We start from the raw sequence: 19,079 nt of genomic DNA on the forward strand, positions 1-19,079 counted from the left end.
TCCCCAGCACAACTTGAGACTGTGTCCCCTTGTTCTATTGCTGGTTGCCTCTCCTCATAGGATTTGTGCTCCAGGCCCCTCACCAGCTTTGTCGCCCTTCTCTGGACACGTTCCAGCACCTCAACATCTCTCTTGAATTGAGGGGTCCAGAACTGGACACAGCACTCAAGGTGTGGCCTGACCAGTGCTGAGTATAGGGGAAGAATAACCTCCCTTGTCCTGAATAGTAAAGATGTCCACTTTGAATTGACAAATGGTTTTAGTTAAGCTACTGAAATACATGCAGGTATTTCCCATAATCAGCAAACCTTTTGTGTGATGTTAACTAATCTCAGAATTATTAATTTTTTTTTATTAATTAAGAAAAAAGTATTATTATTACTGCTATAATAACACTAACAATAATAACAACACTAATAATAATAATCCTTTAAAATATTAGTAAATTTTCTGCTAGGGAGAATCTCCTGAAATGGAGATTAATTTCTAAAATTAATTTCATTAAGATCATTAAACTATTTTCTTCTTCAGAGCTTCTGCTCTTATTTGTCTTTTTCTAATTATCACAAGATCTTCGGAAGCCCTCTCACTTGAACACAAGAAGTGCAACAAAAAATGCTTATGTTAGAGAAGAAAAATTCTTAAAGAGTCCATTTAATACAACTGGCACCTAACTGAAGTATACACTGAAGACAAGGTGACCTAGGAACATGTGCACAGAAAGCTTGCCTTCTTTTAGCTCATGATAACAAAAGGTACAAAATAAAACCAGGAATTTTCTTGTATACACTGAAATATTGTTTCAATTATGACAAATCTGGCTTAAATAAACATGTTTAGGAATCTGTCTTGGGAGTCAGCTTTCAGAGTTTGTGCCTGACAGCTTTCACGTCCTTTTTGATACTGTAATCTGAAGGTGACACAGCAAAGGTGGATGTATCCTAGTGCTGTTTGAATTCTGAGTCACCCAGTAGCTTCCCCAGAAGGGCAGTGTTGTCTTTAATAGATGTATGCTCTTGGCTTATAAAAAAATTAACAAGTTGAGGATTATTCCTAGAGGACAAGCATAGCTATTGCTAAAGCCTTCCTTCCCTTCTGTAGAATGTTAAGAAAAATGGCTTAAAGAGTTTAGGAATAAATACCTCATCTAGGAGACTACTTTAGTTGCTGTACTTTTACTGAATAGGCAAACTGTAGGAGCCAAGATAGTTCTATGGCTCTTTTAAGTGGTTTAGAAAGTGCCTGAAAATCGCAGAATCAGAGAATCACAGAATGTTAGGGGTTGAGAGTAACCTCGAAAAATTTTTTACTCCAATCCCCCTGCCAGAGTAGGATCACCTACAGCAGGTCACACAGGAACACATTCAGGTGGGTTTGGAAAGTCTACATGAAAGGAGACTCCACAACCTCTCTGGGCAATCTGCTGCAGGGCTCTGTCACCCTCAGAGTGAAAAAGTTTTTCCCTATCTTCATGTGGAACCTCCTCTGCTCCAGCTTGCACCCACTCCCCCTTATCCTATCATTAGACATCATTGAGCAGAGCCTGGCTCTGTCCTCCTGACGCTGCCCTTCACATCTTTACAAACAAGAATGAGGTCACCCCTTAGCCTCCTCTTCTCCAGGCTAAAGAGATCCAGCTCACTCAGCCTTTCCTCAGCAGAGAGATGTTCCACTCCCTTCAGCATGTCTGTGGCTCTGGACTCTTTCAAGCAGTCCCCTGAGGTCCTTCTTGAACTGAGGGGGGCAAAACTGGACACAGTATTCCAAAATCACACCTTCCCATCTCCCCAGAGCTGTATCTCGTGTCTGTAGCACAATAGATAATGTACTCACTTGTTTCATAGTATATTAGCTTATTTTATTACTATTAAATATTGCACTATTAGTACAGATCACCACGTCACAAAGTCTACACAATGTATTTTGACAACAGATTTGGCAACCCAACAAATGCTTTTTTTAAAAGGACATCACATTATACTGAACCAACAGAAACATTGTTCAACACATTTAGACTAAACTTCAGACATGCTTCAGTACACAAGCACAGGTTATATGGTACTTTTGGAAAGTCCAGGTCTGTGGTTCACCCTCCTTAGGTTGAGATCACCCAGATCTCCTCTGAGGAAGGGGAGATTAACTCAGAACCTTGACTATGGGCAATTAGGGAAAAAAAACAACCTAGTTCACTGAGATACACAGTCTCTGGCCTGTCCAGATTCTAGTGTGGGCAAGCCAAAATGTTTGTTTTTCCAAACTAACTGTTCCTCAACTAGCATTAATTCATTCATTAATATCAGAAAGACTGAAATCAGTGTGCACTGCTGCCTGTATTGCTCTTGGATTCTAACAGTGATGTGAACTTAGCTACCAGACACAAACACGTCCTGAACTCAACAAAGAAGCAGCTGCCTGTCCTGAAGGCAGGGCTCCTGCAGCTCTGCACAAAGAGAGCAGGGCAGGTCTCTGTGTAGACCTAATAATACTACTACCTAATACTACTACTAATACCACTAATAATAATTGCCTACAGTATGTAACCTCATGCCTGGCAAAAGAACCGAATGGCAAAATAGCCTCTGGAACAATGGGGGTTACCTCTTTAGGACATGCAACGACAAGAATTTGTGTCTACACACTTGTCTGTCTTTTTTTGCTGAAAGATCTTCTAAAGGGATGCATTTTTCCAGAGTGCAAACTAAGTTTCCTCTTAATGCAAACACATTCCTAGGAGAATTGTCCCCGTAAATGTCAACAGAAGCACTGTTCAACTTTAATACAGATCACACAAGCCTACATTAGAAAGCAGTGTCATCAATATTAAAAGGACTTTTGAAAGAAAATGCTTTCTAATAGTAATTAAAAACCTCCTATGCAACATATGTGAAAAAGAATTATCTAATGCTTTGCATCCACAAATGTACCACACAGTGCACAAACATTAATAAGAAAGAAGCAGCAAAACTGTATGACTACCACTTTTAAACACAATGCAATTAGCACTACTTCCATTAATACAGTGTAACAGCTACTATTATTGATGTCTGTTTTATCAAGAATCTATATTCATTACAGAGATCTATGGTTTCTTTTGCTTTTATTCAGAGCTATGGAAGCAATTGCACCGTTTCGCTGTTAATCTCAGCACAGGACATGGATGGAGCAGGTACAGAGGAGGGCCACAAAAATGATCAGGGTGCTGGAACATCTCTGCTATGAGGATAGGCTGAAGGAGCTGGGAGTGTTCAGTCTGGAGAAGAGAAGGCTCCAGGTAAACCTAATAGCAGCCTTCCAGTACCTGAAGGAGGCCTCCAAGAAGGCTGCAGAGAGACTGTTTCTAAAGGTCTGCAGTGATAGGACAAGGGACAATGGTTTAAAAATAGAAAAGAGTAGATTTAGATTGGATATTGGGAACAAGTTCTCCACCATGAGGGTGGCAGAGCACTGGAACAGGTTGCCCAGGGAGGTAGTTGAGGCCCCATCCCTGGAGATATTCAAGGTGAGGCTCAACAAGGCTCTGAGCAACATGCTCTAGTGGAGGATGTCCCTGCTGATTGCAGGGGGTTGGACTAGAATACCTTTGGAGGTCCGTTCCGAGCCAAACCAAACCATTCTATGATTCTATATGAGAAAAGATACAAAAGTCTTATTTGTGTGAATTTTAGGACAACTTCTGCCACTACTGACTTGTCATTCCCTTTGCTACAGAGAGGTGAACATTTTTCTTTCTACTAAGAGTTACACTGAATCCCTTCACAAACCAGGCTATAGATATAACTTATTTTTTAGTTTAGTTACCTGTTGTAACTTGTAAAATATTTATTAGATTTTATACTACATGATTGCAACAAAATGCTTAAAAAATATTTCCAGTTAATCCAAATTATAAAAGCAGTCTCAATGTGTAGGACAAAAAAGAAGACATAAGTAATTTGAAGGTTACTAGGAGAGCTAGCTCACAGCTAAAAATATCTCTGTAAGGTGAGACATGGCTTGAATCTGGAAAGCAGTGCTTCCAGGGGTTATGTTAATACAGCAAGAGCTTCTTGCAAGGTAATAGTATTTTCTAAACTCTTCCAGATATTTTATTTCTGGAAATGACACAGGAAGGACAGCTGCCCCTCTCAAAATGCTATTATGAAAACATCTTGCACTAAATATTCATTTCTACACAGGGAAGAGAGGAAGGGACAAGTGGCTAAGATTGGGGGTGAGGAAAGGACAACATGGTATCTAACAGCAAAGTCAATGAAGAGGACAATGGAGTGTGAATCACAATATTTTTGATCATTAAATATTTCTGGCATTAAATATTGCTAAGAACAGCAACAAAAATGAGAAAAAAAGAAAGAAAAAGAAACAATTCAAAAGCCATCATGAGAAGGAAGTGGTACAGAGAACTCAGGTCGTGGAAACTTTAACTTAAGATGTCATATAAAAGCTTGTAATTGTGAGATGGAAAGCAAAAAGGCCAGCTATAAGCCTTTGTTTTCATCTGGTTTTAAAGCAGACAGATGAAGGAACAACAGAACACGTCATACAGGGATGTCAGGACAAAATGATTTAGTGACTTGGAAAGAGAAAATTGAAAGAGGATGTTTTAGCAGCAGACAGAAGAAGTTTATGTCATTGACTTGTCGGTATCAATGGTTCACCTGGTTCACTTTAATGGGGTCACTGGTCTACTACTAGCTTCATGCACACATTCCCTTTTTGGGATCAAATGTCCCTCTCCAACAATAGATATATGTGCCATTTCAAAGCTAAAAATACATCTCTTAGATGGATCTGAGTTCCTCCCGACATTAGAAGTAGAAGAAAAGGGACCAGCAGCAAATACACAGTTGAAACAACTATCCGGAGAGGAGAAAATATGGCAGAAAGCAGGAGAGATATCACATCTTGTATCTCTCAGTATCCCGTGTCAGAGACAACAACAGAAAGAAACATACCTTCATGAACAAAGTAAGAACATACAGATTACCCATAAGAAACAATGAAACCAGGACTGGGCTCCTTTAGCAAGTGACTGGAAGGAGAAAAATACACCAATGACTCAGGGATGTGAAAGACTAGAGACAGCAGAATGAGAGAAAGCCTTCGTTAGTCTCAAATCAAAACCCCCCATCATACTCCTAACAATTTCCTCAAACCCTCAGCACTGTTCATCAGAAGGCCCTGAGCTGGGATGAGCAAGCCATGAGATACAGGGTCTCCAGTTCACACCACATATTCTTTTAATATTTTGAATGAAGAACTGCAGAAGCAGAGTCAAGGCTCTAGAGTGGGCTCCGAGGTAGCGGAACCAGGAGAACAAAACTCTCTGGGTGAGACTAGTGTTAACAGGGTGATGGTGCTGCCTGCAGCCTTACCTTGTGCAATTATCCCAAGAGAGAGGACAACTTGGAGGAAAAAAGTATGAGCTTTCCTGACTGGAGGAACTGGAAGACATCTTATAGGAAGCCTGGAAAAAAATATATTTCATCTCTGTGGTGGAGAGGTAAATCTGAGATCAGCCCACGAAAAGGGAACCTTACATTGTACTCTGCTCAATTTGAGAAGCTGGGCTTATTCACTGTTTTCTGTCTGGTTTGGAAAGTGCTGGTGCTTCATGTGAGGTACAGGTGTCTGCATGGTTAAATTCTGCCCCTTCATCTTAGCTGCTTGTGCATGGCCCATGCTGTCTCCCATATAACGTCAGGGTGAAACTGGCTGATGGCTTATTCCAGTCCCATGCCAGGAGTGAAGTAACAATTAACCAGTATGGACAGTGTGGCATTTCTCTGGCTCTGTTTCATATTAACAGATTCAGGCTCTCAGAGCCTGCTTGGATTCTGCCACTATAAAATAGCCATCTAATGTAGGAACTTGGGGTTCCACTGCTATAAAACAGGTGTCTAATGTAGGAATTTGGGGTTCCACCACTATAAAATAGAGGTCTAATGTAGGAATTTGGGGTTCCACCACCATAACATAGGTGTCTAATGTAGGAACTTGGGGTTCTACCACTATAAAGTAGCTGTCTAATGTAGGAACATTGTCAGGCTCCCACTTTCTCCATTTCACTCACAGCATGTGTTTAGGAGTTGCCATAGCTTCAAGAATCAGTCCTAGGCTGTCTTCAGATTTCCTTACAACAGCATTTAAGACATAGTCTTGATGGATGTACAGTGGAATGTGTCAATTCTTGTTTGGACAGGAACATTTCCAGGGCTGTGCTGCTGTCTCTAGGATCATATATCTAAAAAAGTACCTTCCAAAAGAGATGGCATATGTCAGATACTTGGATAACTCAGTATAACATGCCAAAACCAATTTTTGATGTCCTAGTGAGTGAATATTTTGCTCTACACAAAGTTGCTACATACTGCTTCAACTACTTAGTGATGGCTTTCAGTAGTTCTGGATTAATACAGAACTTCTGCTCTAACAGCATTCAGAAAGATTGAACTTTGAGAGCTCTTCCACACTATTTTAGCAGCCTGTACTCAATGCAGCCTGCTGCAGAAGCTAAGGATGAACTGCAAAAACTGAAGCAAAGATGAAAAGGGGTAAATCTGTTTGTGTATCTTTTCCTTACCTTCTTTTTCCCCCATATATTTTCTTTTTATATATATATATATATATATATATATATATATATATATATATAATTTTTTTAGGCAACACCTTTTTTAGTCAGACCTTTCCTCCCCCAGCTTACTCTGGCTGTTGACCTCTTAAGCTTGAGAGATAGTGACTTTTTGAACACTGTAGCATGCACACTACATGCATATAAGAGATTTTTTTTGCATACAATACTTTCTTCCTATGTATCAGTTTGTTTCTTGGTTGCAACATACACAAGACTGCTGGAAGAGAGAAATTAAGTCACCTACAAACATGGATTTGCCACAGCAAACTATGAAGGCAGGTCATATTCATATCAGAGACAGAATATATTACAAGGCACCACACAACCTTATGCAAAACACAGTTTTCCTCTTCCACAGAAAGGAATCTTAAATCTTAAAAAATGAGATGCTAAAGACAGCATGCACAGGGTAATGATGGAGAAGGATGGCATCATTCAAGTGTCATTACACAGTAGAGGTTATAAAATAAAAACTGGATCCATGAGTAAGGAGAATGTATGCCCTGCTTTACTGATGCCACAGACTAAGCATTTTAGAATCATAGCAGGTTTCTTTAAGCACAAGAGTTTTGTTTTGTATTCAATTATCTCACGTGCCCAAACCTATAATCTGTTTCTTATTCATAAAATGCAAGACAGCCATGTACACCTGAAGGAGTCATTCTCAATTCCCTCCATAGTCAGTCAAGCAGAATATATACTTTAAGGACATATCTGACTTATTTGAAACACCTACATTGGAATGACATGAACTGCATTCTGGAAAGGCTTATTTCTGCCTAGGGAATACAGAAGCAGACATGATGCCAAGCACAGATGTAATCACCCCATCAGAGATGCATATTTGGTCATAGGGATTCCCTTTTCCTATGCATTTATTAAAATACCCAGGCTGCCACCTTAAACCAATTCTCAGGTAAGCTCTAGTTTAGGCATCTCTCAGGCACAGTATATGCTGTATTTTCTCACTCCTTTGGAACCATCCAAACAAACAATCCTTTCTTCTTTTTTTTGTTTTTCCCAAACAACCTGGCATTAAGGTACATTCCTTATTTCTGACATAAGGAAATTTCTAACAATAAAGTTCCATTTGTTCTCTATCATCCCACTGAGGTTATAAACAGTTGCTTTAGTCTTAGTAATTGTTTTACCACAAACCAACCATGCCCTCTTTTTCTTCTCTGCATTCTCCAAAGCAAGCAACCATTCCATGTTCCAGCAAGAGGGTTAAGACTCAAGAACTGTATTTGGGCCTAGTATTTTATGTCAGCTGAGCCAGGGTACCTATCAGTCCCTCGGTGTTTCATCTGACAAAGGATGATCTAAGTTTTTCCTCTTTCACTGAGGGTTGAGCTCATTGCAGTATCTCCTATCTGCCACAGTGATGTGTGAAAAAGAACCACAGCTTAGTTAATGCACCAGAACTTGTTATATTATTGTGCTGAGCAACTTGTTTTGATCACGAATCAATGCTCTAAGAAGAAATTCTCTTGAGAGAGAGGAATCATCCCCATGAGCTTCAGCACATTGCTGCTTCAGGGGTTTTGTGCTATTGTCCTGCACTGATTACTGAAATAGATATTTTGCTGTCTATTATTACCCAGGCTCGTTCAGCACACTGGATTTCACACTCCACTTCTCTCTGAAGGATGGTGTTCTGAATTCTTTCCCTCTAGAGGGGGATTAGCTTGCATTTTTCAAAATAATATCCTATCTTTTGGAGCCACATTAACACTTCTAATTCTCTTTATACCTTTTTTTTGCTATGCAATTCTCCCAAATTCATCAGCACCTTCAGAAAAATTGATGCTTCCTCCACTGTTCCAGATTCTTAATAGACGTTAAACGAAAGCAGATTTAATAGCAACTAACACAGCACCTTCACAACAATTAACTTTCTCCAAGTTCATACATTTTAGTGACAGTAAATTAGCCTTTACTTCTCACCTTTAATTTGGTTTCACTCCAGAAGAAAGTCAATCTATCTCTTATAAATCATTCTTTTAAATACAGATACATAAGTTACTTGATTGACTTTGTTAATCTACAGACATATAAATCACTATTATTTCTGCAATTGGATAAAATTCTACCACATTCCTTGTTCTAAGCATTTGTAGTGTTTCTAACCAAACATTTGGCATATGCAAAAACTAAAGGCCCATTTCCCAACCTCTACCCTTCAGAAGGAAAGAAATCAGTATTTTTGTATAGAAATATCTGGTTTTCTTCTGAAGCACACAGTAATGTACATCCTGTGATGTATGAATACCTTTAGAGGAATAAAGAGATTTAATTAAAGAAATGAAATCATTATTCACCTCAGGTAATAACAAATTTGTGATAGATGCTCATCTCAGACTATCCAGATTGTTTGGTTCAAATATTAAAAGCAAGGAAAGTACTTACTACTGTCAAGGTATTACTGCTTCTGTTGTAATTGCTTTCTTATAGACAAGTCCTGACCGTCCTCTTTCAGTGGTGTATATTACTCCTGTGTCAAGCTGGTCAGAGAAACTAAGTTGCTATAGGCACTGGTTTTGTTTTTTTAAACCAGAGAGAAATCTACTATGGATCTTTGTTGTCAAGAAAGAACCAAACAACTGCTGTACACCAGTTTGACAATGAAGGAAAAAGAGGCACAATGGCTACCAAACCCAGTAACCTCATAAAGGGCTAATAAGTTGCTCTGATTTTGATCTACCTTAATGACTCAATATATATAATTAAATCTGAAGCTTGCAGCACTGCTTTGAGACTGTGTTTGCTGCAGACACCATATTATGTGGTGAAGGTTTGGAACTCCTCTAGTTTTACTCTTATACAGAGGTAGAACCATTGACACTCAAAACACAAAAAGGAATGCACAACAAAACGTTAGATTTTGCCTAGGATCATTAAATGCAGACACACTTTACCAGAACCAGTGCTGTTACCTCCTGCAACATGGAAATGACTTTCTAGTTTAGCACACAAGATGCAGTGTCTTATGATTTAGATCCTTTTACACACATTGTTGTAATTGTACAGACTTTCCAAACTTACCTCCTCTATGGATAATCAAAGAAGTTTCACTTCCAACAGGACATTCTTTAAGTATATCCACTACTTCTGCATGGCTCAGGTTCTGTACATTCTGCTGGTTGATCTCAACAATGAGGTCACCTTCACACAAACCAGGACATCCCTGAATGTCTAGAATTTGCTTCACCCTCTGCCCTGTAGGACTGTCTGCTATAGTGAAGCCAAAGCCCTGGGCCCCTTTCACAATGGTTAAGGTCATGAGTTCAGCTTGGGTGGCCCCAGAAGAAGCCATTGATACATTATCATCATGGGCAGGTGGTGGGAATGTGCTATCAAGCTGACTATCTGCTGGAATGGAGTGCAAGGAGTGTGGTGGTCGATCTGTTACGTCTGGAACAGACTGAGAAGTCCTAGAAATGTATTCCAAATAAGTTTCATAGTTATGTCTTCCATTTACCACTACCGGAGGCCTCTCCATTACTGCAAGGGGTGGCACCATGCTGTTGGCAGGATCTTCAGGATCAAAGGGCAAAGGGTATCCACGACATAGCACCAAGTTGACACTCTGACCAATAGGAACAGACTGGAAGAGTTTGACTACATCTGCGTGAGTATGTCCAAGGACACAAACTTCATTAATATAGACAATGACATCACCTAGAAAGAGAAAAAAAAATAGTGACATGAGACAACTTCAGTTACTGTACAGGCAGTGCAATTTAACATTTTCTTTTAATGAGACAAACTGTACTAAAAATGAAATAAATTAGATCAGAATACCACTCAAATAGTGGAGACATAAAACAGTCAAATTGTCTGTAAGCAAATGTAATACAAATAGACAATGACAGCACTGTTTATTTTCTGTAGAAGCTCACAGCTGGAGACTTGAGATGGATCCATACCTATACCTTTTCTTAACATTTCTTGCTATTTTTCACTCCTTTCAATGAAGTCCATAGATTAGTTTTTCATAAGCTACACTGGCAGAACATTTTCAGGGTTTATTGTCAAAAAAATACAATTGTTTTGTGAAGACTAAAACCAACAGAAATAGTAAACAGGTATGGCTGTAAAAATTAATGACTAGGGCTGCAAGACTGCATGCATCTGCATAAGGAAAAGTTTTTCACACTGATCATGACATTGACAGTTTCTATTAAATGTCACTACTGGCCATCAGACATCCAAGACCACTGCAGTCATTTCCTACTCTAGGCATGAACTAAACTGCATCTTGCACATTGTAGAGATGCTAAGTGGTGTTTTGTTGTAGCCGCAATGGTTCAAGGACAAGGACAGCACCAATTTAATATAGGAAAACAGCAAATGTCTGAAAAGCAGTTTAATATTTCTAGCTAAACCAGCTGATCAAATAAAAACAAAGGCACTTAATTTGCTATCATCTGCAAGTCTTGCCTCATGTAATTAGTACGGAGAAGCAAATCAGACCATATATGACAGATTAATAGTTTAAGACAGAAGGCTGTTTATGGGTCTTTGCATTGCTCCGGTACTAACCAGCTGAGAAGTTCAAGTTCCTCCTTGTTGTTAGAATGCATCTATACATTTACAACAATACATATTTTCTATGGTATTGTTAAGGTGTGCATCAAAATAAAAATGGGCTACCAGTACAAATGATATTCAGAACAATTTGCTGATCCACAGCCCATTTCCACTTTAACAAACCACTCTGAATCTTTATAACAAAGAAGAAGGATGTTTAGCTAGAGAATTCCACAAGCTATTTTACTAAGTGGAGATCATCTCATTATCCTACTGTTAATTAGGAACAAGAAATCCTTTACACAGACAACACCGTGAGGCATCTGTGAGGTGCACAGTTCAATAATTGACCTATCATAATGCAACATTTTGTAATGGTATTTGAAAATTCAGCAATAAAATGAGAACGATTTAGGGAAGATGAGGCTGCTCATGGGGAATTGCTTCAAGTGCATTTAAGGAATTATGTCTTTCAAGTACTTCAATCAAAGGATCTAATCAAACACACCAAGGGGAAAAGAGATCATCAAAATGCCAGTGCAAGGGCTGTTATGTGTGACAACAAAAGGCAAAGGCTGCTTCAATGTGAAAATGAAATGCTGAATGCCCACTGATCAGCCTTGTCTGACAGCCTGGCAGTAATTAACTGCACATGCACAAACTGTGGCTCAGAGAAAGATTTCTTCAGACTATGTCTAGGGAAAAGATGCTGAGAGCTTGTTTAAATGTTCGTGAATGTTACTTACAGAAAGCTTAGAAGCAGCAAATATTGTCATCAAAGTGCACCACACATAGATTACAAACGATAAGCAAAAGCAGAAAGGTCACTTCATAGACCATGCTAAAAGAACTCCTGTGCTTCTGTCTCAAGCAGTTGAGAGCAAAACAGTTTTCATAAGCCAACATTTAAAAGACAGAGAGAAAGTTCTGCACTAAATTACCATGGCAATGACTACAATTTGTGGTGATCTGCTCATGCCTTGGTATAGAAAGCTCTTACCTGCATTCTCATCCCTTGCTTCACACTAGCAGTGAGGCTGACATTGCTCACAATGGGACAGATACTGTTGAACTGCAATCTCTTCACTGCATGCTCCTGTTTCAGTAGCTTATGCCTTAACAGTATCCCTGCAACTTTCCAACCCATGCAGTCTTTATTTCCCCAAGAGCTGTCAATGCAGATATGTGGTGGGAGGACATCAAACTGTTCAATCCTCTCTTGAAATACTTAAGCAGAGTGCAAAAGAATTATGCATTTATTGTGTGGGGCAAGTAAACGGCTGCTTTTTTTCACTTCATGTATTTGTACAGAATCACAGAACCTTAGGGGTTGGAAGGGACCTCAAAAGATCATCCAGAGCAGGATCACATACAGTAGGTCACACAGGGACACATTCAGGTGGGCTCTGAATGTCTCCAGAGACTAGCTATGATATAAAACCTAATATGTTAAAAAAACAAACCAAATCAAATTAAACCAGGTCTCCAGTGAAAAGAAATTTGGTTGTGTAGAAGGAGGGCAGTCAGGAGACACACAGGCCAAGTAGCACTTTTCCCCAGTCACGAAATGGGCAAAATGGAGCATAAGAAGGTGTTGGGTAAGAAATCTCTCTTCATATAGTGACCTTGCATTATGCCTCACATGGCAGTAGAAAACTCTGCTGCATTGCCTGAATCAATATTTTCAAAGGTCTTTGCGGTTTCTGAGGTATAAGACTAATAGCATGTCTAGGCACACTCTGAAGCTGTAACTCACAGCTGAATTGCTGTTTGGGACCCATAATGATGGACTGTCACATGGAGAACTTACACATGAAGGTTAAAAGAGATGGGGAAAAGACCAGAGTTACTGAGTTCAACTCAAAGAAACAGCTACAGTGTTAAATTGGGAAGAAAGTTTCAGATCATGAGACATGAAGGAGGAATTAAAAGGGTTAATTTAAGAAATCCTTCTAATTAATCTCTGGACTGTAGAAGTCTCTCCAAATCTTAACTAATTTTCCAGGCTGAGAGTTCCCTGTTGCTGACACAGAGAGAAGTAACCAGCATTTGGTAGGAAGAGGAAGATATGCTAAGAGCATTAGAGAGTTAGTGCCATGCTAATGCAAAGTTCAAAACCTCTCTACTTTAGGAAAACTCCCATAAAGGCTCCTTTAGCATCTTTTCTGCCTGTTCTCTCCTCCTGCTTCTAATAATAATGGGTGCATATGGACAAGCATAATATCAATCCTCTTTTTAATTCTTGACTGATTTTCTGAGCAAGCCATAGTCTGCCTCCAGAAATCACAGTTTTGCAGTGAGTGGGTATAGTTATTCAGAACATTTATATTAAGCACCAAACTTTCCTTAGGTTTTAGAATTAAACCTACAAAAATGAGTGGAACTTGCTTACAGAATCACAGAATGGCTGAGGTTGGAACAGACCTCTGGAAGTCATCTTGTCTAATTCCCCTGCTCAAGCAAAATCACCCCAGGATCATGTCCAGGTAGCTTTTGACTATCTCCAAAGATGGAGAATCCACAACCTCTCTGTTCAACCTATTCCAGTTGTTTGTTCACATTCTGAGTAAAAAGGTGGTGCTCAAATGGAACTTTCTGTGATTTGGTTTGTACCCATTGCCTCTGATCCTGTCACTGGGCATCAACCCAAAGAACCTGGATCCATCTTCTTTGCATTTCCCATTCAAGTACTTATATATTTTGGTCCACAAAGCCCCAGAATGTTTCACTTCTTTAGCTGGCTTATTTTGCCAACTATTTCTTATTTTGTCAGACAATGTTAATGGAATCAATGTCTAAAGCACAGAAACACAGAATCATTTCAGTTAAGTTGTTCACATGTTTAAGATCAAGTTCAATCATTACCTAAATCTACCAGGCCTGGTGCCAAACCACATCCCTTAGCATAACATCTCTGTCTCTTCTAAACGCCTCCAGGGATAGGGATTCAACCACCTATCAGTTGAACAGGGGAGCCTATTCCAGTGTTTGATAACCCTTTCAGTGAAGAACTTTCTTCTAACGTCCAATCTAAATCTCCCCTGGTGCAACTTGCAGTCATTTCTTCCCATCTTATCAGTTGTTACTAGGGAGAAGACACCAACCCCCACCTCACTACAATCTCCTTTCAGGTATTTGTAGATAGCAAAGAGGTCTCCCCTCAGTCTATTTTCCTCCAGACTAAACAACCCCAGTTCCCTCAGCTGTTCCACATAAGGTATACAGACCTTTCACCAGCTTTGTGCTTTGTTGCCTTTTTCTGGACATACTTCAGCATCTCAATGTCCTTCTTGTAATGAGACCTCCCAAACTGCATCCAGTATTTGAGGTGTGGCCTCACTTATGCTGCGTACAGGGGCATGATCGCTTCCCTGCTGCTGCTCCCTTCAGCTGCTTTTTCTCCAGGGCAAACAACTTTTTCATTTTGTTATTTGTTCATCTCAAAGCAAAAGAAGAGTCACTAAACTATTGCTGTCTTTAGTTAGTTTAGTGACCGGTAAAGAAGTCTGTGAGCTTCAACAAGCTGCAATGACAGATTTCTACGTTCCTCTCCACAATAACATTGCAGAGGTATGTCTGACATCCTGGGGATTTTGGACAAGCACTAATTCTGCAAAAACATTTCTTTCATGCTTTAAGTGCTTGATCCAAAGAGAATTTGTTTTACTGACATAATTCAATTCCCCACTTTCTATCTTAATGCTTCATGTAGTGCTTCCACTTCTGTTTTCCTCCTTTCTGAAGAACTTACATTATGCAGTGACTCCAGTTACTGCTTTTGCAATGTTTTTTATTACCCCTAGAATGTCTGTATACACATCTGGCACAAGCAGGTAAACCTCCTCCATTTTCTTGCCCCTGTTCCCACCTTTGTATGCAAAGCCTTTGCTTGCTTCTCACTCTTATTACACCTTGTGAGTTCACTTTCCTGCCTTTATTATTATTCTTTAAAGTTGGAAATCTGAATTCAAAAGGCAAATTCTTTAAAGTTGGAAATCTGAATGCAAAAGGCAAAGATGCAGATTAGATATTTGTTGTTAATTTACAATGACATTCAAAGTTTAGTGGAAATTTCTCCCTATTTTGGATGGGTTTTGGATCAAGCTCTTAGCATCTGTGCTCATATGCTTAAAATACAACGGAAGGCTGTGATTTGGTGGGGGGGGTCAGAGGCAGCTCTGCAGCCAGCACAAGCCAATAGAAATAGAGCTACGAACAGCCCATGGTTTGGCAAGCCAGCACAGGCAGCATCAGCTCTGCAAGGCTCAGGCTGCATCTACAGTCCAGGTAAACTCTACTAACTTCAACAGCATTACTTATTCCCAATTGCATTTCTCAACCATACATTCTAAGTTCTGAATGCACACACTTTGCAGGAGCTTCAGAACTAGCAATACAGGATTACTTCATTGTCAAAGCTTTCTCTTCACCTGCCCACCCACACTATCTACTGTCATTACCAGCTATTTCTGTCACTTTTCAGCAGTGACCTTGTCTTCCTTTCCTGTAAAGTGCTGCAAGATTGCTGGCACTGTAGGCTATTAATAATAAATTCAGAGATGTTTGCATGTTTTCTGCAGTGAGATATGAAACATGGAGGTAATTTTAATAACAAAGGCATATACTTAATGGTCAGGAAAGAGGTGAAAATTTGTTAGAAAAAAGATTAACAACATTTTATGTGTGCACATAGAGTTAGTAGTAGCAATATGGGCCTGATTGAGAAGCTTCCCTGTCCATGGTGAGGATGTTGGAGTAGATGATCTCTGAGGTCCCTTCCAAACCTAAACCATTCTGTGATTCTATGAACTAGAGCATGAGAGAACATTTAGTTAAAAGGCAGCAGTCAAATTATATTCTGAAACTTTGAATCTCAGCTTCCTTCCACTTGCCATAAATGTTAAACCCAGTGTGTGAATAAATCATTTTTGTTACCAATGGGTAGAGGCATTTCTTTGGATGTAAAACACTTCAGAAGATTCTGCATAAACAGAAAAGTTTCTGATCTTTTTTTTTGGTGCTCTGACCTGCCATAGAACCTTGGAAAATCAATTAATTTCTAGTTGTTATCATCTATATAGCATAACTTTTAGAGGAGCTGGGGTTGTTCAGCCTGGAGAAGAGAAGGCTCTGGAGAGACCTAACAGCAGCCTTCCACTACCTGAAGGGGGCTACAAGAAGGCTTTAGAGGGACTGTTTCCAAAGGTCTGCAATGATAGGAGGGGCAATGGTTTGAAATTAGAGAACAGGATATTTAGATTGGATGTTAGGAACAAATTCCGGACCATGAGGGTGCTGGAACCCTGTAACAGGTTGCCCAGGGAGGTAGTTGAGACTCCATCCCTGGAGATATTCAAGGTGAGGCTCAACAAGGCTCTAAGCAACTTGCTGCAGTGGAAGATGTCCCTGCTGACTAGAGTGGGATTGGACCAGATGACCTCTAGAGGTATTTTCCAACGCAAACCATTCTATAATTCTATGACTCTGCAGTTCATGGTAGCCTGATATATCTATTGGTCACTGAAAAAAATGGCCCTATTTTTTGCTAGTACTCATTAGGTAATTATGCATATTGTAAAATAAAAATGACTGAATAACTTTTAGAGGGGATTGCCATGAAAGATGCCTACTGCATATTAATAGTGAGATACCTAAAATACCTGCCAGGAAAATCTTACCATGATTCTTTATTAAAAAACAGTTAAATATCTGCTAAAATATATCAAGAATACAACCTGGGGAGAAGTACATGCATACAATAACCACAGCCACAGATTGGAGAGTCAGATTTAAACCCAACCATTTAATTATTAGGTTTATTACAAGTTTATCTGACAGATAGCACTGTGGCATCTACAGTGAAATGAACGGAGCTGCTGTGAGATGTAATGCTTGGCTTCCTCTGCACCTAGAAATAATTTCAGGAGCACTTGCTTCTATGTGACAACACTGAACAGGCCATTAAAATATCTCTGTTCACACTGAAATGGTACAACTGTTCCCCAGTCTTCGCCTTGTACAGAAAAGTCTTCAAAAAATACTATTTATTAAATCTAAGGAAGTTGAAATGAAAATGTGTTTTGAGGCACTTAGCCACTTAAACTTGGAATCAGAATTGTAGGTTCATTTTGGTTAGAAGAGACTTTTAAGATCATCAGGTCCAACTGTTAACTCCCAGCACTGCTAGGTCACCATTAAAGCATGTCTGTCAGCATCACATCTACCTGGTGACTCCACTACTTCCCTGGGCTGCCTGCTCCAGAGCCTTACAACCCTTTCTATTTTTTCTAACTAATATTCAACCTAAACCTCCTCTGGCACATCTTGCAGATGCTTTCTCTTGTTACTCGGGAGAACAGACTTAAAATACAATCACAGGATCATAGGATGTCAGAGGTTGGAAGGGACCAAAAGAGATATTGAGTCCAACCCCACTGCCAGAGCAGGACCATACAATCTAGCTCAGGTCACAGAAGAATGCATCCAGACAGGCCCTGAAAGTCTCCAGAGGAGACACCACAACCTCACTGGGGAGCCTCTCCCAGTGTTCTGTGACCCTTACAGTAAAGAAGTGCCCCCTTGTGTTGAGCTGGAACCTCCTGTGCTGCAGCTTCCGTCCATTGCTTCCTGTCCTATCCCAGGGAGCAGGTGAGAAGAACCTGTCCTCCTCTCCTGACAGCCCTCAGATATTTATAGACATTTATTAAATCCCCTCTCAGTCTTCTCTTCTCCAGACTAAACAGCTCTAGGTCCCTCAGACTCTCCTCATAAGCCATGCCCTCCAGTCCCCTAATCATCCTTGTAGCCCTCTGCTGGACTCTCTCCAGCAGATCCCTGTCCCTCTTAAACCAGGGAGCCCAAAACTGAACACAGTACCCACGATGAGGTCTCACCAGGGCAGAGTAGGGAGGGAGGGGAACCTCCCTTGATCTGCTGGATACACTCTTCTTAACACATTCCAGGATCCCATTGGCCTTCTTGGCCACAAGGACACATCGCTGTCTCATGAACAACTTGTTATCCACCAGGACCCCCAGGTCCCTCTCCACGGGGCTGCTCTCCAGCAGATCACCTCCCAGCCTGGTGCAGTTTGTTATTGCTCCCCAAATGCAGGACTCTGCACTTGTCCTTGTTGAACCTCATCTGGTTCCTCTGTGCCCAGCTCTCCAGTCTGTCCAAGTTTCAGTGGATGATTGCACAGGCTTCAGGTATCAGCCAAGCCTCCCAGCTAGGTGTCATCAGCAAACCTGCTGAGCAGACATTGCCTGTCTGTCCCCTCATCAATGTCATTGATGAAGATGTTATACAGCATCAGACCCAGTTCTGGTTACAGCTCTCCAGCTGGACTTGGCACCATTGATTTCCACTCTCTGAACTCTATTTTGTAACCAGTTCCTAATCCACCTCACTGTCTACTCTTCCATCCCACACTTCCTGAGCTTGCTCACTAGGATGCCATGGGAGATGGTATCAAAGGCCTTGGTAATGTCAAGGTAGACTACATCCACTGGTCCCTCTGAATCTATCCATTCAGTTATAGCATCATAGAATGCCATCAGGTTAGTCAAGCATAATTTCCCCTTGGTAAATCCATGTTGACTACTCCTGATAACCTTCTGTTCTTCCAAGTGCCTAGAGATACCCTCCAGAAGGAGCTACTCCATCATTTTTCCAGGGGTGGAGGTGAGGCTGAGACTGACTGAGGGTAAGGCTGTGTTAGGCTTAAAAATTCGTTTTCATGAAAACCGAGCAACAGACACAGAGCAGCTGCTTATTACATTGGAAAGTCACTCCACAAGCCATCACTCTAGCAGTGGTCAACTGGGAAAAAAAATCTGTCCCCATCATTGGAAGGGCTAACTCCAAACCTGGCTTCCTCTAAAAGGAGCGAGAGAAGGATGTGACACGGATA

At 40.3% G+C, this 19,079-nt stretch overlaps 1 protein-coding gene across 1 annotated transcript in view; it reads right to left on the reverse strand.

Annotated features, from left to right (window-relative positions):
- The window catches only part of MAGI2 (membrane associated guanylate kinase, WW and PDZ domain containing 2), a 760,890-nt gene that overhangs the window by 115,258 nt on the left and 626,553 nt on the right, over nt 1-19,079 (reverse strand). The window contains 1 exon segment of the mRNA XM_064142561.1: nt 9,680-10,315. Within this exon segment, the coding sequence (XP_063998631.1) occupies nt 9,680-10,315 (636 nt within the window).

The sequence above is a fragment of the Pogoniulus pusillus genome, chromosome 4 (assembly GCF_015220805.1).
Source record: "Pogoniulus pusillus isolate bPogPus1 chromosome 4, bPogPus1.pri, whole genome shotgun sequence".
Lineage (NCBI taxonomy): Eukaryota > Metazoa > Chordata > Aves > Piciformes > Lybiidae > Pogoniulus > Pogoniulus pusillus.